The 20,663-nt window shown below is 47.3% G+C and overlaps 7 protein-coding genes across 7 annotated transcripts; 2 read left to right on the plus strand and 5 right to left on the minus strand.

Moving 5' to 3' along the window:
* Nucleotides 1-129: 129 nt before the first annotated feature.
* GL218_01629 (putative repetitive proline-rich cell wall protein) lies at nt 130-1,235 on the plus strand (the record flags this gene model as incomplete). Its single annotated transcript, XM_033578106.1, has 2 exons — nt 130-266; nt 320-1,235. The coding sequence occupies 2 exons, from the start codon at nt 130-132 to the stop codon at nt 1,233-1,235; spliced, it is 1,053 nt and encodes a 350-aa protein (XP_033438175.1).
* Nucleotides 1,236-3,706: 2,471 nt separating this feature from the next.
* Nucleotides 3,707-7,974, minus strand: GL218_01630 (Advillin; the record flags this gene model as incomplete). Its single annotated transcript, XM_033578107.1, has 2 exons — nt 3,707-4,069; nt 4,132-7,974. The coding sequence occupies 2 exons, from the start codon at nt 7,972-7,974 to the stop codon at nt 3,707-3,709; spliced, it is 4,206 nt and encodes a 1,401-aa protein (XP_033439162.1).
* A 1,319-nt stretch (nt 7,975-9,293) lies between these two features.
* Nucleotides 9,294-10,099, minus strand: GL218_01631 (ADP-ribosylation factor-like protein 2; the record flags this gene model as incomplete). Its single annotated transcript, XM_033578108.1, has 5 exons — nt 9,294-9,506; nt 9,584-9,729; nt 9,783-9,799; nt 9,870-9,980; nt 10,041-10,099. 5 exons carry the CDS (start codon nt 10,097-10,099, stop codon nt 9,294-9,296), a joined length of 546 nt encoding a protein of 181 aa, XP_033439163.1.
* Nucleotides 10,100-10,518: 419 nt separating this feature from the next.
* On the minus strand, nt 10,519-12,634 carry GL218_01632 (uncharacterized protein; the record flags this gene model as incomplete). The annotated part of the gene is made up of 5 exons (XM_033578109.1): nt 10,519-11,405; nt 11,456-11,639; nt 11,994-12,278; nt 12,329-12,533; nt 12,588-12,634. The coding sequence occupies 5 exons, from the start codon at nt 12,632-12,634 to the stop codon at nt 10,519-10,521; spliced, it is 1,608 nt and encodes a 535-aa protein (XP_033439164.1).
* Nucleotides 12,635-14,407: 1,773 nt separating this feature from the next.
* Nucleotides 14,408-15,496, plus strand: GL218_01633 (uncharacterized protein; the record flags this gene model as incomplete). Its single annotated transcript, XM_033578110.1, has 1 exon — nt 14,408-15,496. The coding sequence occupies one exon, from the start codon at nt 14,408-14,410 to the stop codon at nt 15,494-15,496; it is 1,089 nt and encodes a 362-aa protein (XP_033439165.1).
* Nucleotides 15,497-16,016: 520 nt separating this feature from the next.
* Nucleotides 16,017-17,998, minus strand: GL218_01634 (Lignostilbene-alpha,beta-dioxygenase isozyme III; the record flags this gene model as incomplete). The annotated part of the gene is made up of 5 exons (XM_033578111.1): nt 16,017-16,795; nt 16,907-17,563; nt 17,624-17,633; nt 17,690-17,731; nt 17,792-17,998. The coding sequence occupies 5 exons, from the start codon at nt 17,996-17,998 to the stop codon at nt 16,017-16,019; spliced, it is 1,695 nt and encodes a 564-aa protein (XP_033439158.1).
* A 425-nt stretch (nt 17,999-18,423) lies between these two features.
* GL218_01635 (uncharacterized protein) lies at nt 18,424-19,330 on the minus strand (the record flags this gene model as incomplete). Its single annotated transcript, XM_033578112.1, has 2 exons — nt 18,424-19,137; nt 19,193-19,330. 2 exons carry the CDS (start codon nt 19,328-19,330, stop codon nt 18,424-18,426), a joined length of 852 nt encoding a protein of 283 aa, XP_033439159.1.
* Nucleotides 19,331-20,663: the final 1,333 nt, after the last annotated feature.

Genomic DNA, 20,663 nt, shown 5'->3' on the forward strand with positions numbered 1-20,663 from the left:
AAGGTTACTTAAGACCTTCGTTGAGCCGTGCCTCATCCTACTCACCTCACGTTGTCGTAGTGTTTGCGTAGCTTCAGCTTACTTTCGCTATAAATCTAATCCGCTTTACCGGCGACCATCACATCCAAAATGAAGGCTGTTTACGCTGCGTTGGCCTTGGCCGCCTCGGTCATGGCAGGCAAAGACCACGAGTCCGTTGTCACCGCCACCACCTACGAGACAACTACTGTCTGCCCGATCACCAACACAATCACCTACGGAGGATCGTAAGTCACCTCTTGATATCAATACTTAGTATAGCCTACTCACCGCCTACTAGGACCTACGAGGAGACTACCTACACCACCTCAACCGTAGTTGTTACCTCCTGCGCGGGAGGTAACTGCGGAGGCGAGGCCACCGTGACTGCTCCTGATACTACCGTTGGCACTACCACTGCCGTCGAGGTTACTTACACGACCACGTGCCCTGTCACAGAGACAGTCACCGCCCCTGGAAAGACCTACGTTACAACATATACCACGACTAGTGTAGCAGTCACCTATATCGACACTACTTTCGTTGAGACAGTAACCGGACCCGGTGCCACAAAGACAACGGAGGACGTTGCTTACACTACTCTGACTTCGTTATGCCCTGTTGTTGAGACTAAGACTCTAGAGGGTTCCACGGTCGTCGTTACATGGACCTCGACCTCGACCATCAAGACCGCAGTACCCACCACCGCTACTGCGTACACTTCCTACACCGTTACTGAGCACGTTTCTACTGAAGTTTTCGAGACTGTCACCTGCCCGGAGACTGTCCACACCACCGTCTCCGAAGGTAGCACTATCTACGTTACTGAGACTGGTACTGAGACGCTCTACACCACTAAGGAGTACACCGTCACACAGACCCTCCCTGTCACCAAGACTAAGGAGATTGATGTGACCGTTACCTCGGAGGCTACTGCGGGCGAGACCGTCACCGCCAGCCCGACCGTTTGGATTACTTACAGCGATACCACCATCGTCACCAAGTCCAAGTCCGCCACGACTGTGCCTTACCCTACCACAGTCTCTGTCCCCGCCTCCAGCAGCGCTGCTACTAGCGCAGCCGGCACGACATACGTCCCTTCTGCCCCTGCTTCTTCCTCCACCGGCGTTCCCCAGGTCCCCTCCAGCGCCCTCGCGCCCCAGGCTACCCCTGTCGCTGCCGTCTTGGCTTTCGCCGGTCTCGCAGTCCTGCTATAAGTTTGGTCGCTTTGAAATATAGGTAATCAGCTAAAGCAAGCTACTCTTATAAAAACAAAAAAGTCACGAATACAGGATAAAAGGGACGAGCACAAGCACGGCGGATACCCCATGGCGGGCGAGCAGCATTCATTTATGGAACAAGGCGCGGAAGAGAACTCGGTGGCGGCAGTACATATCTATACCAATCTTTCCAACGAAAAGACGATTCGTTTTACGGGCCATGATCATGTCTAATGTTTAGTGGTATCTATTATCATGATGGGTATCACGGGGATTTTTATTGGCGGGACTAATCGCCCGATGGATTATTTACATGTAGTCCGTGGTTTTTTAGGGCATCTTCTTGTATATACTTTATGAAGCTTTGTTAACAAGGCATATTAATTCTAAGAAGTTAATTAGTATATCCTATCTCCTACTGCATCCTGGATAATTCGTATCGAAGTCAGTTATCCCTCACATCGGTGTGAGACTGTATTCCCCTCTCGGCATCGAGATCAACAAGCACCATAGGTGGGCCGACGATATCGACGATCAATTCTCCATTCTATCACCCCCTGACTCTTGTGTGCAGCCGATAGTCTTAAGCGGTATCTTTAAACCCAGTCAGCCCGCCTTTCGTGCAGTCAGTCAGCTAAGAAGCTGGTTTTGTTGTTGTTGTTTTTTTCCTCACCAACTATCCTTGCTATATTTAGGCTATTAAACACGCCTAGCTACGTCATAGATTGTGATGTTGGCGGGTTTATGCGTGCGTATGTATACCTAGGTATTTGCGACTAATAATTATTAATAGCATCTTGGGATCTTAATGTCTTTGATTTAGTGTATCTACCTATGTGACGCTGCTTTGCTACGGTAGCATGAGTTATTTAGCCCTATTGCTACATTCGAGGTAGTAGTAGTAGTAGTAGTAGTAGTTATGTTATAAGTCTGTCTAACTAGATGAAGTGGTGTTAGGGCTGAGATATGTCCCAGTGCAGTGGCTTGGGTGCTCCCACTCAAAAGGGAGGAAGAAATGCGAGTTTACGCTCGACTGTCCCGAGGCTTTCTTCCTTAGCTTACGTCCTTATCTTTTCTCCATCTACCCTAATCCATGTACGCCCTATTCTAATTACGAGCGGCAGCACTAGCGATAGCGAATAGGTACCTAGGTACCTTAGGTCTTAAGTAATTAGTTTAGTGCTCGTGGCTTGCGGGATCTTTCTAGTAGTGCGTATCCGCCGAACCACAAGCTTTCTGCAAGTGTAAAAAGCCGTTTTTATTATTACGTCAGTCTTGCATGCATACATATGCGGCAGCGGCCGAGATAACCCGAGTAAGTCTTATTTTGTCTTGTTTTTGTTTTGTTTTTATTACATTAGGTATATACACATGGGAATTATGCCGAACCAGAATTATACATAGATGAGCCTGCGCGTATATTATATGTATGAATCGGGCATAAAGCTTCGTTTATGTTGTAACACGGGGAAACCGGCAAGGAAGAGTGTTACATCAAATCATGTTACATATCCTCGTGGCTTGAATAGGATATAAGAATCGAGCAGAAGCTCATAGGACATAGCTGCATAATAATGGGTGTAGGTTATCTCGTATAAAGTAATTGCACCCGTACGTAACCCTACGTGCCGATATATCTCGAAGAAGCATGAGGCGGTTCATAAGGAGTTGATCGTGCTCGGATATATGAATATCGAATTATCAAATATTATTATAACTACCCAACGCAGTCACTATTATTTCGATCAACTTTATGGCTAAGTCATCTATAAGGCGGTTGATACCTACGTGTGAGCTTAGGGGAGCTATAACTACGCCTAACCTAACCCAACTGCTGAACACAAGAACATGTACGTTGACAGCTCCAAACCATAAGAGTAAATCCATTATTCATTCTACTAGAGACTCACTACCTCACAGTAACTTCAAACCTCAAAGCAGAGTCCCGGACCCTTCAATTTTCACAATATACTGTATTCGATATACTGCTACTTATCAACAAGCAAACCAATACAGCCTAGCATCAAAGCCAATGAAGAATTTACAGTCCAAAATTTTCTAAACTTGGATAGCGTATTACTGTCTCAACATCAATCTCCTTGCTTGTCTGTTTGTTCGTCACCCCGTCGTGATATCTAGTGTGAAGAACCAGCCGTATTTCTAGAACACAGGTTTCGCCGACTATAACCACAAGCATTTACGCCTCCTCCGCCAGAACATGCAACCGTACAATCAGTGTCTCCCCCAACACCGTTTCCTGCCTTTAGATCCGATCCGTACACCCCTAAATGATACACGAATTGAATAAACATGCACGTACTGCGTAAGCACATGCAGCAAAAGGCCATCTAGGCCTCATCCGTGCACATAGCTCTGCGGCCGCTGTTATGACAGATACCAAGACCCACGCCCACTACATCCTCCTTCATTGCCTAAAACCCTAGATGCTATCAAGGCTGATGCGATTCCTAATCGCTTAGCGCTTGCAGCGCCTGGTTTAGGGGCACCACTCGCAAACTCCGCCCTCTCTTGAGCCCGGTGCTCACATTAGTAACTGTCGGGCTGTCGGCGTCGCGCCACTTGCGGAATACGCTCTTCATATCTCGAGGGATGCCTTCCAGCACTACGGTCGAAAATGGAACAAACGGCCTGTCTTCCATTCCCGCTGCGAGAATGCCGTACTCCTGTGCGAAGTCTAATGCGTTATGGAATGACGCATATTGTGCCTGGGCCCGGGACCCTACGATGATGTACAGCTCAAAGAACGCATCGAGGACGTAAATATTCGTCGGTCGTAGATCCGCCTGCGAGAAAGGGGATACCTCAACGATCTGCAGGGTATTATGAATTAACAAGAGCCCGTGTGACAAATGGGGAAGTGTGTGCAACTTACTTGCTGCTTAGAGGCTGCGTTTGAGCAGAACAGCCTGCAGCAGTATTTATCGTAGTTCGGCTTGAGGCGCCAATGATCGGCAGACATAGCCTTAGACTCGACATTGAAAAGACCCCAGAAATTTGCTGGCTCGTGACCGTCTTCAATTTCTTCCATCTCACCCGATAGTGCGTAATCCATCCCTATGAGGCGTGCGCAGCTTAGCTCGTCCACTCCACTACCCTTACCCTTCCACAAGTAACATTTGCCAGCTGTCGATACAACATACGGGAATCCGGAACATAAAGATGCAGGAGTGAAGTCGACCTCGTCGAAGACGATATGCCCTTGGTATCGTCGTCCGCATAGTATATGCGGAGCTAGAGAATCAAATTTATTACCTGAGCCTCGCTGGACAATAACTATACCTCCCAGCGCCTGTAAAAACTCGGGAGTCTCCTTGCCTTGATGAAGTTTGATCAACCTGCCGCCTAGAGCTCGTGCTTCTCGTGATACAAATAGTGACGCATCGTCTACAGTAGAGCGGGGCACATCATCTCCCGCCCAGAAGTATACCTCTGTGAGCTTCTTGCCCGATTCGTCCTTGAACGTGTGAGAGCAAATGTACATCTCTCTCTCAAACAATGTTCTCTCGTTATGGGCCGGAACAGGCATTTTTTTGCCGTCTGCTGAGAATTGAAATAGCTGAGCGCTCAATGTCTGAACTCTAGGCGGTGCTATATTCAGTCGATGCATTAGCAATTCAGCGGCATCTACGTTGTAATTTTTGCGAGTACGCTCGGGACCGAAAAAATCACCAAGCAAGGTTGACGCTTCAAACGACTGCTTAGTGGGCGACCGTACGGGCGACGACGTCTCGGGTAGTGCTCTTGAGTTATGACTAGGTGAAGACTGTGGAGTTTCTTTAGGTTTTGCCGGTAGGGGACGAGGGGGTAATGCCTTTTCTAGTCCATTAGGTTTTGGGACAGCGGGTAAGGGTCGTTCGATCGAAGGGGGAGTCTTTACAACTTCCGGTGAAGTAGAAGGGCTGGGAGTATCGTTAGAGGGTAACTTCTTCGGACCTAAAGAGAGCGGATCTGGCAATGGTATCCTGGGTTTGTTCAGCAGCGGCGACTGGGGTTGCGATTTAGGTAGATCCTGAATAAGAGGCTTATCAGAAGCTAGTTTTGGATTGGCTGCAGAAGGCATTTCATCGTCCCCCTTCACATCTTTCACCACCTGAGGCTCACCCGTTTTCCCAACAGCTTGTGTTGTATCATCAAAAAATCGCGACATTCGTCTCACATCTAGCTTCTTCGGAGATGGCGGTTGCGAAGTGGATTCTTTTGGCTCGTCGGATACCTTCGTTGGTGACCGTGGCCTCCTCTGAGTTGCGAAGGCAGCTACCTGTTCATGGATCTTGTTTGTACCCGGCGTCTTACTGGAGACTTCTTCTGCCGCCGCTGCCGCGAACGGATTTGTAAAGAGGTTAGGAGATATAGGCTGCGGGCTTGGCCTTGCCAGTTCATTTTTGCCCACATCATTTGCATGGGGCTTTGACGCGGAATCGAGAGGCTTCTCTGGCGATACAGAACGTCCAGCTGGCATATGGTTAGATGAGGGTTCCTGAGGCTCGTGAGAGGTCGCGGCTGGTGTTGAGGTCGGCGCGTTTCTCTTCGGCCCTCGAGCGCGGCCCTTAGTCATGTGTGTCAACTTTGGCCCCGAGCCAGCTTCGTTATCGTCGCGTGAGTTCGACGTCGACGTGCCAGAGGGAGATGTGGAAGCTACGCTAAGCGGCCCCCTAGCAATTAGGCCAGCAAGAGCAGGGTTAAATCGACCAGCCAAGCCACCGCCTGATGTCTTTCCTTGTAGTCGGCCAGGAACATTTATGTCCTTAGAGATCGGTACGGGTTGAGCTGAACCTCGCCTCGGGATGGTTGGAATGTCTGTTTTAGAAGTGGAACCCACGGTTAGATCTAGGTTCCCTGCACCACCAAATCTTTGTGGCTTGCTAGACGATACATCCTGGGCAGAGTCACGTCTTGGTACTATACCTGGCTTTTGAAAATCCGCAATTGCCGCGCTGACTGCAGCGGCGGAGTCTTGGCCAAGCGTATTCGATCTCATAAGTGTCTTTCGCCTGGCTATCCCCTCGGGAATTGGCGTCTCACTTGTCGTGCTATTATTCCGCGTCACACCACGACCCTCTGATTGTACTGCCTGGAAATCTTTTTTCTTCGTCAAAATAGCCTCCTTGAAGTCGTCAACATGTTCTGTCTTTTGCGGGCCACCGGTAAAATTAAGGGATGCTTTTCCTTTTAGAATATTACCCTTAAGCTCATCTGGGGCAACATAGTTCTGCGTTGTTGTCTTTCGAAGTTTACTGAAAACATTCTTAAACTCGCTTTCTTGGTTATCATTAGAAGTAGCCGGGGCTTGTCTAGGTTTCAAATTCGCTCGGAAATCCATCTTGGGAGGCATCTCAGGTTTTGGTTTGCTGGCGGATAATGGTAGTTTCGTCGGGTTGTGATCCGAGTCCGGGCTCTTAATGCCCGGGGTTATAGGGCTTTGAATATCTTTCGGGGTGCCGCTATCATCGGGGCGAGCGGCGGTACCTATATTAAGAACACCTAAACCAACCGGCGGCTTCGTAGTAGTGCCAGGCGCAGAAGACCTCATAAGTCCACCAATACTGACTTGATGCTTATGCGAAATAGTAGGTGACCTGCTTCTCTCAGTGCTAGAACTGGCAGCCTTCTCGGCTTTTGCTTTCTGAAGATCCGCCATCCAAGACGGCTGACTTTTCGAAGGGCTATGCCCCCGCTTGGGAGATTCGGGTTTGTTCAGAGCCGATTCAAGCCAGCTAGACTTTGTAGGGCTCCATCTCCTAGAATCTAAGGTCTTAGAGGGACTAGTAGGTGTAGCTCGACCTAACTCTTGCTCCGGTGAATTCGGCAAGGGCTTGATTTCAACTTTAAGCGGATCGGCAGGCTTCTCGACAGCAGCCAAATCCTCTTCTTGACGTTCTCCCTCTTGATTAGGCAAAGGCTTCGGCGAAGCTTCCACAGAGGGGTCACGAATCATACTAGCAGGTCTTGACCTAGGCCCACCACCCGTTCTATGCGAGACAACCGGGTCTACTCGAGGCGTACCAGTAGGCGATTGGACGCTCCATCTCTTGATACTGTCCGATCTCTTCATCATGGCGCTCTGTACAAATCCACCCATTCCCTTCGTTGGTGAGCTTGACCTGTCTACTTTGGACGGCGAAGTTCGTCCCGAGGAAGGAGACATAATTGGAGACTGTTCTTGACCACCATCTGTCTCTAGTTGAGCATCATTGATGGGGGGATCCAGTTTCTGAGCAGCAGATAGAGGCAAAGGCGAACCTAGTCTATTTTGTAGGTCAGGGGAGACCGGTTGCAAATCCGTATCCTCTTTTGCAATTTCGCTGGACGGTGCACGCGACATTCCCGGGAGCTGAGCTAACGTTGGAGAAATATCAGCCGTTGGGCTATCCTCAACCTGGTTCTTCCTATATGCAGCAGAAGTAGCACCCCTGTCTGCAGTTTGACGGAACCATGAGGGGTCTTTAGAGGACAATGCTGAAGTAATTTGATCTCTAGATATAGTTTCGGTTGCCGAAGGAGGTTCAGGAGGGGTATTCCGTGCCGCGTTCTCGGCAGCAACCACGGATAGTGGCCGACTTCGTGAACGTTCGGAGGCTTGCGAGTTCGGCCGTCTCTGCCATGAAAGCCCCCTAGCTCGAGTAGGAGATGTTTGGGGTGGTTGTTTTCCTTCTAAATCGATTGGAAATTCGTTCTCTTTTGTGGGAGAGCCGGAAAATGTTCCTGTACTAACCATTTCCTCGGCGTTGGGAGAAGGAAAGGATTGAATACTAGTAGGAGGCTCAAGGACAGGAGATGCGTCTAGGTTTAATCGGCCAGGTGAGGCAGGAATGTCGGCGATGTGGGCGGTGGGCGGTGGGGTATTTACTGGCGAGGATTTTTGAGGTGAAATAGACCTGGCACGCTCTAGGAGAAAATATTAGTTTAATTAAACCTTGCGTCAAGGTAGAACCATGTCCTAAATCCTCCTCTAGAATTTAAGAGGGTGACATTGCCCATGGCCATGGGAAGCAATAAATTAGACTAAGAACGGATATAATAATTTCGTACCTGCGCGCCGAGCTTCTCTTTCTTTTCTTTCCCGTAATATTCTCTCTTCAAGCTCTCGTGAACGAGCTTCGTCTTCTTCAATACGTCGATCACCCAATTCCTTAACCTGGAGTAGGAATTTGGATACGTCTTCGGACATTTTTTTACTTTTTTCTTTTTTTTATACCGGCAGATCCAAGGATTAATGCGAATGCAGACAGTTTACGGCACAACACGTAGGGCGGACGGAATAGTCAGGTAACCTAGATTCTTGTTTACACCGTTCTCTTCGGCCGCGGGCACGGAGTCGGGTAGAAGTCGATAATAAAAAAAAGAAGGGAAAATAACAAGAAAACTTGTTTCTTGCTGTTAGCGTTCGGGATGATGTGATTAATTAGGAACCAAGCCTAATAAATATCTAAACAGTCCAATTCATATATTAGGTACATATGAGAACTGAGGATTCTAATATGAATCAAATTACGAAAGTTTAAAGTTTACGGTAAACAAAGTTGATTAAACAACTGCGGAAAGGCAAATCCAAAGTGGACTCCTGGTTTCTCCGGCTGTCATCGTCTAAATCCCTGCAGGCCGCCGTTTCCCTGTCTGCTTGTCAGCTTGTGCGATCAAATGATGCCCACCAAGTTTAATCCACAACCAATAATAAAGCCCGCCTAATAGCCCCAACGGAGACTAGCCGCCTGGCAACTGGCTGCCCGGTGCCTGACAGCGCACCAAATGATGAAACTGGCCCGGAAACTGTATGGATATTCGTCTATTTAAGGGTTAGCGTCAATGCATACTACACTGTGAGTGTTGTTGTCAATGTTAGACCGACCAAACAAAAAAATGACAACTTTCACCTCTCCGAATTCGTACTGTAATAGGCAAATTGATAAATATGACATGAACCTTTCATCTAGTCTGTCATGTCGTGTTTCGTATAATTCTTATGTTGTATGCATCGACATAATGTCATGTGTTGACATCTACAAAGTACGAATACGTCGAATAAATATGTGTCCATCAATACAAGAATAATCTTGCCTTCGCATCTTCAACCACCCACGACAATCCCTCCTTCAGATTCTCCCCCGTCATAGCGCTACATCGTAGGATATGCCACCGATGTGTCCGGATCGCTTCGAGTTGTAGTCCCTCCAGTATTTCGGTCTCGTCCATGCAGCCTTGAACGTCGGTCTTATTAGCGAAGACTAATAAGCTGGCTCCTGAGAGACGCTATGTACCATGCGTCCGTTAGCCATATCTTCAGGTTTACAAGATCAATCCATAGAGCAATAACAGGATATGCGAACCTCTTCTTGTAGTAGCCCATGAAGTTCTTCTCGACAGTCGTCAATTCTTAGCCGATCTGTCGCATCGACGACCCATATGAGGGCGTCCGTCTTCTCAAAGTAGTTACGCCAGTATGATCTCAGCGTTTTCTGACCACCAACATCCCCTATTTCCATTCAATACCCAGCCATTATTTGGTCAGTGCTTATCTCGACTCACATATGTTTAATTTATATCTATTCAAAGGTTAATATTATCCATCATAACAATCAAGACAGGATATAGAGACAAGTCCCCGAAGCTCACCCCTCATACTCGATCGTCTTGATAATGAAACCCAAAGTCGGGCTGACTGTATTGACATCCTCATTCATTACCCTCTTAACGATCGTAGTCTTGCCTGCATTATCCAGGCCCCTATTTCATTAGTTATTAACCCACTTGTAAATTACGGGGATCAGGAAGAGTTAAACTTACAGCATTAGGATCCTCATCTCCTTATCCTTCAACCGCGCCTTTCGAAGAATAGACAACATGTCTACTAGGCTTATTGAGATGGTATGATAAAGGTCGTATAAATATAAAATCCAAATTTGCCTTGATTGAATACCTATCTTAAAGATGGTTGTTGACCTTAGGCTACATCTTAGAAGTGGTCGAATTCACATTTAAACTATCATTTAATTCGTTGCCTATTCTCACGTGATGTGCTTAATTCAACATAAACTCGCTACATTTATTCCTAACTAACACTTAATAAACCAATAACCCTTTGTATCAAGAACCTCAAGTATATCACATTCAAGCTCAAATAGAATCTTAGGTATTCTATTAATAACTAGTTATCAGAGACAAAACACTGTTTTAAAAAAGCTACCATCTATCGATACTAACGCCAAGAAGTGTCATGCATCCAACCGTGACCCGTCTCTCACAGCTTCCATCTGTCCATTACTCATGGAGTCGATTTGTTCGCCTTCCTCAGAATCGACTTCTTCGCAGGAACTCCACTACTGAAAGCTTTGAGATTATTGACATCCTGGGCATCCGCGTACTCGCGAACGTGCACTTTGCCAGAAGATAACTCCAGCAAATGTCTTTCCCACGGACCTATGTTCTCTTCCACCAATGTCCGAACATACGGAGCACCCGCCTCAGGACCTATATACTCCCAGACCCAGCGTAGTTCCTCGCGGGAACTGCCTCCTTGCGTAGTAGTACTTTCGCTTTCCTCTGCGTCATAAATGGCTTTACTAGGAGCAGCGCTGCTACCGTTGGCGGTATTAGACTGCCTCCCTCCAGTATCGCCATTAGCTTTTCGTCCCCAACTAGCATCGTGCGGCACAGGGTCAGAAAATGTTTGAGCCACGCGACGAGGACGCCACGCTCGTACCAAGGCTTTACATTCCCAAATATTCGAGTCGTTGAGCCCCAAACCTTCACACGCAAGGCGGACGCGCACCGAACTGTGGATGCGCTCGTTCGTATCCTTAAGAAAGGCACGTGTCGGCCGTCCATTTTCAGGATTCATCTTCCTGTACATGCCAGGCGAACGAGTAACGCGTCCAACGAGATCATAAATTGGGCTCTTCACCGCTTGGATGCTATGCAGGGACCACGGGCGGACAGGTTTGTTCGGATGAAAGATAGGCATTGCTGCCCAAGGTAGGGGCTCTTTCTGTCGAATGGCCCCGCAGCATCCACAAGAATAGTTAGCAAGCTTCTCGCGTCTCGTCTTTTCCGGCGTCAAACTGTGGTAATATTTCACATTACGATCGTAGAGTCTCTCAAGGGCGTCATCTACGAATTCACAGCCAACGGAAGAGAGTTGATCCATCATCCCTATTCAGGCGAATAAGCATTGGCATACATAGGAGAAAGGGGGAACTCACAAGCAAGGGTTATATTAGAAACGCCTTGATCGGCCCAACCACCTCCCACGTTTCCATGACTACCGGGGAACCAAACTTGTCGAAGATCTGAAGTGTCTCGATATTCTGGTTGCCGCTCCCATAATGTCGGGCTGAACGGACCGCGGGTTTCGTCTAATGCGAGGGCATGAAACCCATGCTCGATCTTATTAGACAGTCTAGTATTATAGAACCTGTACGTAAACCATTGTCAGCTTATATAAGTCAGATGGCCCAGGGTGGGTTAGACTTATTCATGGCTACGCCACTTAATTCCGAGTCGAGCTAAAATCTCCCTCGTCTTCCCTTGGGGAATACCCAACGAGCCGACTGTATCCCATACACCTGTCAAGATGGTTAGCCCTCGTTATTTACACTCAGGTTATGGTGTTTGCTAGCTGTACCAATGGCTTTGACCTTAATCAAATCTCCATTGCCTTTATTTTGGCGTACCCGGGTATATCCATTCTACCACTAGTTAGCAATTTCAAGATCCAGGAGGATCTTATCAACACAATACCTTAACAAGCATGTCACGGTACTCGTCGGCAGCGCGAGACCCTTTTGGTTTATTTGGGAATGGCACCTGTGGAAATTGATCCTCGTAATGGGGATTCATCCAGTTCTGCATATCTTTGAAGACCGGATAGAAGAACTCCATGCCCTCGCGGGTGAGCAAACCTAGATCAGATATCATTCCGCCGATAGACCTCGCAGTGAAAGCTCCGCGGCTGAAACCGACAAGAATGATTTCGTCCCCATCAACATAGTTCGCACAAATATAGGCGTAAGCCTCGCGAATATTCTAGTTTTAAGTGAGCTTCCATGACTGCCAAGATAATAATGTAATCTAACCTCTGCTATTCCGATTCCAAATGCACCGCCTATGATTCTGTCGACGACACCTGCTCTAGAGCCGACGCCGGACTGATAATAGATAATTTGGAATGTCCCATTAGAACAACCCCTTTTGAAAGCTCTTGAGATGCGTGTTACGTTCGACGGGATCTGGAGGGTCGGTACAGGATTGGAAGCAGATGGCTTAACGTAGCCATTGTCCCTAAGACATGTTAGTAGTACTCGTTTAGTTGGGGGTAGTCTGTATATGTCGTACGAATTTTGCCAAGTCCCATCACAACAAATAACAATACGCTTCTTCATGGTAGATAGGATTTTGTTCGTAAGTCCGTGTCAACCCTTGATCACGGCTCGGTCTAATAAGATTGGTTATGGAAGGTAGGAAAAAGAAAAAGAATACTGATTATATATCAACTCGTTGCCAGAACTGAATATCGAATCTCATAAGGGATTGGTGATGGTAAGGCTACCTATATATTGAATCTTGTGTTACTGGATATTACTGGAAGAGGTTATATATCAGGGGGCGAAACTAAAAGGCAACAAGTATTACCTAACTAGGACGCTCAATGATTTCAATTGCATCCATGTGATAAGCAAAGGAAGGTCATACTTGATTAAGAGAGTCATTTCCATAAATAGAGGTAACAGCGCCTACTTGTTTTAAGAATCTAAGTATTACAAGTTAGGTAACTACCTACATAATGTATCGGACGTAACTACCTTCAAGTTCTTAGATCTCTGTATACATACCTACCTTAGGTATGATATGACGTAGTCTAAAGTAAACGGCAATGCCGACGTAGCGAGGAGCCTAACATGCCGTGTAAGTGTTCCTTGAGTTCTCCTACACCGAAGGACATGACATCAATATCCGAATTCGATAGTTATTTACAAGACAGTTAGTCAAAGCTCTTTGCTAACTAAGACATGGAGGCTCTGTAGGTATCTAACGTATACATCTGGACAAATGGACATATTTCCAAATCATGTCAATAATTGATCTAGGTTTACACTAGCTATATTCCCTTGTTTAGACAGAACGATAGTTGCGATAATAATAGTAAGTAAGATTGAGTGCTAGAATCAGCCTCTCTCTTAGAGGTTATTAATATATATGCATAACATCGATATATTCATATTAGTCATACATTATACATATATGTAATGCGCTAATATCATAAAATGGTTTCCACATTCTCACTTATAACTGAATCTCTGAATCTCTGATTAGGTAACATCCAAACTAAAGAAGACATTCTTAAACCTAACTTGAATCATTGAAACCAACACAACAACCATAATTATCCCTCTTTAACATAAATGTTAGAATATTCCAACGGAGATCACAATAGTTACTCTTATCATTTTAACATTTCTCTCAAATTGTACGTTCCAACAGAATTACCCATGTAAGTCAAGCGACCAATATCTAATATCTGGTTAGTCCATCTGCCTAAGCAATATTAGAGATATTGCCTTACCTTAGCTGAGCTCAGCCATCTCATCTCAGCTAACAGCCTCATCCTAAAGGCACGGTAGCAGTCACACTGCTCATTGCCAGATTATCACCCGACGTTTACCAAAAAAAAAAGGGACCAAAGCAACTCGGAGAACATCGGTTCAAGAGTTCAAGACGTATGCAGCCAGGTCCAGATGTAGAACCAACGATCCGTTCTTACATGCATAGCCGCTGTGGCATGCATCTGATATTTACTAACCTAACCAATCACTCCAAGCCTCATGCCATGCACTGCAAGTAATAAGTTGATCCTTAGAGAGCGTGTTTGCATATGCGACGCGTGGGGGGGATCTCCCGGTTGAGAGCTCCTCCAACAGTTACATAATGGTCACAAGGGTTTGCGTGGCTGAATCGTCTTATCAGCTAACCTCGACTTACACATTTACCCCTCATCCAGTTGTTCTTCCACATGGTACCGTGCCGAACTACTGAATAAGCAGTCCAGCTACATCTTCTGTATATAAGTATGAGCTTAGGCACATCTCCTTCTCGTGGGTTCTCATGTTACACCATGTCAGTATTTTTCAGATGTAGCTACCCGATAAACAAACACCATGGCGGCCGAGCCCAAGGATTCGGGTGTCTCATTCGCACCGTTTTTCGACCGCTGCAAGCTACCGGCAAGCGTTAAGCATGACTGTGACACATTCGTAATGACAAGATATTCCGAGACAGCGCGACCCGCTCCGTTTCAAGGTTACTGTTCGTATACGGTCTTCGTCGGAGAGGAAATAGTCGTCCAGTTTCGGCCATTAGCCCATAAACTCGACATCAGCATCACAAATACCGCTTGCAAGATTTTCGGCCCCTTAGCTCCCGAAACCGAGTTTCTAGGGGAGTTAGGAAGTACAGGTCTTTACGTCTTCTCTATGAGAAGAATACCAGGGGTCTCTTTGGCGGATCTTCGCGCTGAGACCAAGACTTTACAGGCAAAGTCGCGACGAGAACAGATTGTGCGCGATTTCGCGTATCTGCAAGCTACGAGCTGGCGCAATGGAATAAACCATAGTGATGTACGGGAGAAAAGGATGGTGGGCTCCTCGTTGCGTTGGCGAATGGAGCTGATGACAAAGAATATCCCATCTCGTTTTCGCGGCATCGCGAGATCTGTCCTTGCTGACCTACCGGAAATCGAGGCCCTGCCATGGACATTAAGCCATGGCGATTTCTTACCTTCGAATATAATGGTATGCCCAGAATCGGGAAAACTGTTGGGTTTGCTCGACTGGGCTGAGGCTGAATATCTTCCTTTTGGTGTTGGTATGTATGGCCTGCAGGAACTACTTGGGGAAGACAAAGATGGGCATTTCGTCTACTATCCCGAAGCCAAACACCTTCGTAATTTATTCTGGGCGGAACTCCTCTCCAAGGTTCCTGAGTTATCACAAAACTCTAAGCGTGTTGCACTTATTCGAAAAGCACAAATTCTAGGCATATTCTTATGGCATGGTATCGCTTTTGACGACGGCAAATTAGATCGTACTGTTGAAGAGGGGAAGGATGACGAGGAAATTGAAAGACTGGATGCTTTTCTGCTGTCTCGTTCAGGGATACGGCCTCTAAAGTTACGGCATATTCATCCGATTGTAGACTCACCTATTGCGTTTATACGAGACCTTCTGTCTGGGAAAGCATGTTGTTAATAGTATCTCCTATGGGCCCATACGGTAGGAGTAATACGTAGACCTACGCTTGTATATGTATAATGAATGTTTAATATACCACAAGTATCTATTATTCAAATAATGCTAGCTCCACGTAGATATCAAAGGCTCGTGGGCGAAATAACACATAGTCTATTGGCCTAAGACTAATCGCCTTAGAGCACACAAACCTTCAATGCCCATGGACATCAGGTAGTTAGGACAAAGTACCTGTTACAATACATTCTTTCGATAGGACTGACGAATCATGACCCAGTAAAAACTCAGTATATACTCTTTATGGATTTAGATGGGTAACTCTGACCAATGATGTTCAACGGGTCTTGTACTATACCCAGGTATCCAATTAGCACCTAAAGAGATTATGTGCCCAACGTAGCATCACTCGATTAATACCACCCAAGAAACATCTTGACATCCAAACTGATATATAATATACGGCCATAAGAAAGCTTCACTTTGTTGTAACAAGTACATATGTATAACTACACCAAAAGCCCTACGAAGACCCATGACCATTCGTCGCACCATTCCCACGATCCCCATTCGCCACAAACGCCTTCTGCCACGGCAGCGGCTCCTTCGCCGGCAGCACAGGTCCCAGCTCTCCCCTCCGACGCTCCTGCCACGCCTCGATATCGCGATGATCCACGAAATTGCCATGGAACCCGAGCCGCAGCCGCAGCGGCAAGTGCAGCGTGGCCAGCGGCCCCTTAGCCAAGTCCAGCGCGTCCCAGATGACCACGTCGTTGCGCAGCTCGTCGAGGTTGTTCTTCAGCGCGGCTAGGTACCCCTCGCCCTCGCTGCCGCCGTCCCTGGGGATGAACACCGGCTCCTGGAACGTCGCGGTCGGGCCGGCGAAATACACGTCTTCTTTGCCGGGCTTGTCGCCTGAGCCGGCGTCCCATGTGTAGTGCGCCATGCAGTTGAACAGGCCGCCGGCGGGGGGCCCGCAGCGCGCGAAGTCGTACGGCCGCGCGGGGTCCACGCGCAGCTGCCAGAAGTGCTCGTACTTCTTGGTTACGTAGCGGTCGTCGATGCGCGAGAACTCGCCGTTCGTGGTCCATTCGACGGACGCCTTGACGCGCGTGCCGGACTTGGCTTGAGGGTCGAAGACCCATCGGCATGTTGGGCTGCTTAGGCGCTGTCGCCCTGGTAGATCGGGTTTCTCGCCGTCCGGAGGGAACCAGAAGAATACGTTGCCGTCGGCGACTGTGAGGTCGAAGACGATGTGTCCGTCTTCGTTCTCGTAGCACCCGGCGACGTGCCCGTGGAATCCTGGATGGCGATGTTAGATGGTTTCTCGACTGAGTGTGACATGCAGGTTGCAAGAGGATTCACTTCGGCTAGGCAAGTTCCTGACCGGAAGCATAGTTAGGAGGTACTTACCGTTGTCAGCTCGGAACCACTTCACATCCTCCGGCTTGCCGCCGCGCCTTGGCACGATCCCGTAAACCTGGTCCTCATTCGGGTCCCACGCGAATTTATTTCCGCCGGCCTTAAGGCGCTCAAGAGACATCTTGAGCGGCGTGAGCGGGAGCACCGTGTAATTCTTCGAGACACCACAGTCGTGTATCATGCCGGCGAATGGCGCCTTGAACCACAATTCCTCGGTCTTTTGGCCGTCGGCGTTAATAGTCCAAGTCACGACATCGGCTTCACAATCAGAACCATCAGTTCCGGCCTCGTACGCAAAACATAGCATCTCGCCGGTGTCCGGGTCGAACTTGGGGTGCGCAGTAAACGTCGGAGCCGTGATCTGGCCCTCGAAGTCGTATCTTCCGATGGTCTCCAGCGTGACGGGGTCCATGGCGAATGGCGGGCCGTCCTCCTTGCTTGCTAGGAGCATGCCTCGCCAGAATGTGACGTTAGTATTACTGACAGTGCGGATCACGCCCTTGACGCTTTCGTTGTCTGTGTACGGATTCCGGTACCGACCAAATAGGCTCTGCCGTGCCTCTTCCTCCTTTAGAAACTTGTCTGTCCGCACATACCGCTGTTTAAAGTCGGCGTGTCCGTCTTTAATGCGGATAGCTGTGACGCTACCTGTTTATTTCCGCCATTCAGTAAGTTAGAGTCTAAATGACCCCTTTTCTCTTGACGTACCATCACCATTCTATTGAGCTTGGGATCAGCGACGGAGCTATTAAGGTAAGCTACGAGTCAACTTACGAAATGAATATCATCTTCAAATATTGGCGGAAATCGATGATCCTACACCCTTATTAGAAAGTTTTATTACAATCCGCGTATGTTCTGACACTTTCCACTCACCGGTTGTACACGATAGAACGTCCCGTTGATATCACGAGGGATCTCGCCTGTAACTTCAAGATTGGTAATGTCTCCCTCAAAACGCGAGGGTTTGTTCATTGACGAGAATGCTGCCGTGTCTGGGAATTTAACCCGACTACCTGTCCTCTTCCCATTGCTATACGGATACAACGATACCTCGGAGGCGATAGCTTCAAGATGCGCCATAGTTTGCAACTATCTCGTTAGTAATTGTGAAAATACTATTGGGTTGGAGAACCTCGCTCGGAGATGTTATGATTCCCATGTGAAATACAACATAGACAACCCATTTTGGCTTACAGACGGAGCCGGTTAGAGGTACCGGTCGTGTCGAATAACCCGATGACAACGTGGTATAGTTAAACTAACTAGACTGTTTAAGGTGTGGAGAAGCTGGCACGATCTTCACTCAGTCGGCAGTTATACCACGACTCCAAAATAGGCATATGAAAATACGTTTAAATAGAACATCTTCGCGTATGTAACTATAGGCTCGTGTCTACCATGGATCTCGGCGTTGGGGAAGTGGGGTCGATTATATGTAGAGACTCTTTACCCCAGATTCCAGACGACCCCCTATTCCCCTTTAGGCTATATATTGCAACCCAGCACTACACATTCTGAACTAGATCAGGCAGAACCCTCACCGAGCCCTCGCTCGTCCAGGTCTTCCCCGCTCCAGGCCGAGTCTGCCCCTCCGGCAGTGCTAGAGTGAGCGGTGCCTCGGACGTGCTTGCATCCTTACCAAAGTGCGGCGCGCGAAGATCGTCGTCCTCGATCTTCTTTCCCGTCACCGGATGCGGGTAGTGGAAGGGCACCACGCGCGTGTCAGGCCAGAGCATCTTCTGCTCGATGATCTCGTCAGGACCTAAGGGATCCTCGGGGTAAGTCTTGCTGGGCCATGGGATGTAGTTTTCCTTGGTTAGAGACCAGCCCTTCTCATGTTCAGCATGCCAAAATGGGAAGTATCGATATCGGAATAACTTCCAGACACCGTTCTCTTTGATATACTCGTTCTCATATAGGCCACCTTCCCACCATTGAACGTGTCCGCGTGGATGAGTCTCCTTGACGGATTTATGCGTTCCGGCCTGCATCAGAGCGCGCATTCTGCACCAGGCATGTGTTCCGCTAGGGTCGACATCGACAATATCTTGCATCATAATGTGGTCCAGCAGAAAACCGCGGACTGGGCCGTTACGTCCATTAACGAAGCTCTGTTGAAAACGACCATTGTAGAGTCTTTTAACGCCTTCTTTTCCTCTATATCGTGACCCAAGGAATTCCACATAAGTATCTGGATGATCCGCGTACATATCCACAACCTGAACCCATGTCGGTTAGTAAAAATAACATAGAATATAGTCAATTTTCACCTACCTCATTATATAGGCACTTATCAAGATAGTAGCCATATTTGAAGTGAGTCTTTCGCACTTCAGCTTCGTCTGAGATGCGCGAAACCTCATTTCGGAGGAGAGCCACCTGCTCCTTCAGCTCTGCTAGTTCAGATCCCATAGTGTCTAAAGGTGAAGTTCAATCTGGATTATACTTGGACGCACATGCACAAGAGGATTTGTATCTGGCCCTGACTCGGCTTGATATTTATCCAAGTATATATGTCCCTCCAGATTGAGCTCATGAAGACCCCTGTTCCGAAGGGCCATCTTGGTAAGAGCTGTGTCATGGGACCAGACTATAGCTAGTCTCTGAAGCTGGGCTCGGCAGATATTCCCAGGTCGTTCAATGCCAAAAAGAGCATCGTCTAATCCTCAGGTGCGGGGAGCCTGTCGACCCCGCGAGGATTTGGAGACTTTAAATGAAGTAACTAAAGTTGAAGCCGGTTTAAGACAACAACGTAGTCTCTAGTAACTTAGGTAATTGTGTTCCTGCGGGAGAACTATGACGAATAAAGAAGTCATACTACAGCAAATGGATGTTGTCCCCAACCAAGTAAACATTTTACAATTAGTTCTAACAAGCGGCTTTCCATTAGATGCCTAACCCAGCGGATGAGAAATTGTTGAAGTCTCAAAGTTGCATCCTGGGTACGTACCTAGGTAATAGGGGTAAAACTATGCCTACCTATGCAGTATGTAACCCAACTTGTAAGTACCATGACGGAGCGAACCTAATACATATTTGCATAGGTATTCTACATAATTAATTGACTCGTAGATAGTATACCTAAAAATAATAGAGGTGTCCTGGAGTGTCGCCTCTATATAAAGGAGTGGTCTTGGGAGGTATGTTATCCATAGCTTCAAATGATGTCTTCTGTCTTGCTGTAATAAGTTTCTAATACTACCTGTAAAGTCGACATTTCCGCCTTATTCAAAAGACGACGCATGTGCCTTCCATAGGCTCCTTAATGTGTACTTCCGAAGGAACCTTCTACTTCTCCCATAAAAGATGTAGGGGAAGGAGAAGTGGACATCATAATATAACTTAACAGGTGAATAATTAACATCCAAAACATCTGAATCAATATTTTATTCTTTAGCATTATACACTTTTGGAAATGTGAGCTATAGACACACAGGTTTCATTAATTCGAATCCCGCGTACTATTATCATCTTAATAGTTTATTATCAAACACTGTCTATAGCTAGCTGCATTACTACTTTATTCTTGCTGCTCTATCCGTTCGGCATTAGGCCGAATTTACTACAACACCTTTACGATGAAACTAACTATTCTCCTACGAAGTTGCGTGGCTTCAGCTTTACTCGCTTCTCTACCTATAGCCGAGGCGACCATAGATAAATGCGATGGTGTCTTGGTCTCGGAGGTATAATGCTAAATACTATTTCGTTGAGACAGACCGTGGAACTAACAAAGGAATACAGA

Source organism: Daldinia childiae, assembly GCF_008694065.1.
Source record: "Daldinia childiae strain JS-1345 chromosome Unknown Scaffold2, whole genome shotgun sequence".
Taxonomy (NCBI): Eukaryota; Fungi; Ascomycota; class Sordariomycetes; order Xylariales; family Hypoxylaceae; genus Daldinia; species Daldinia childiae.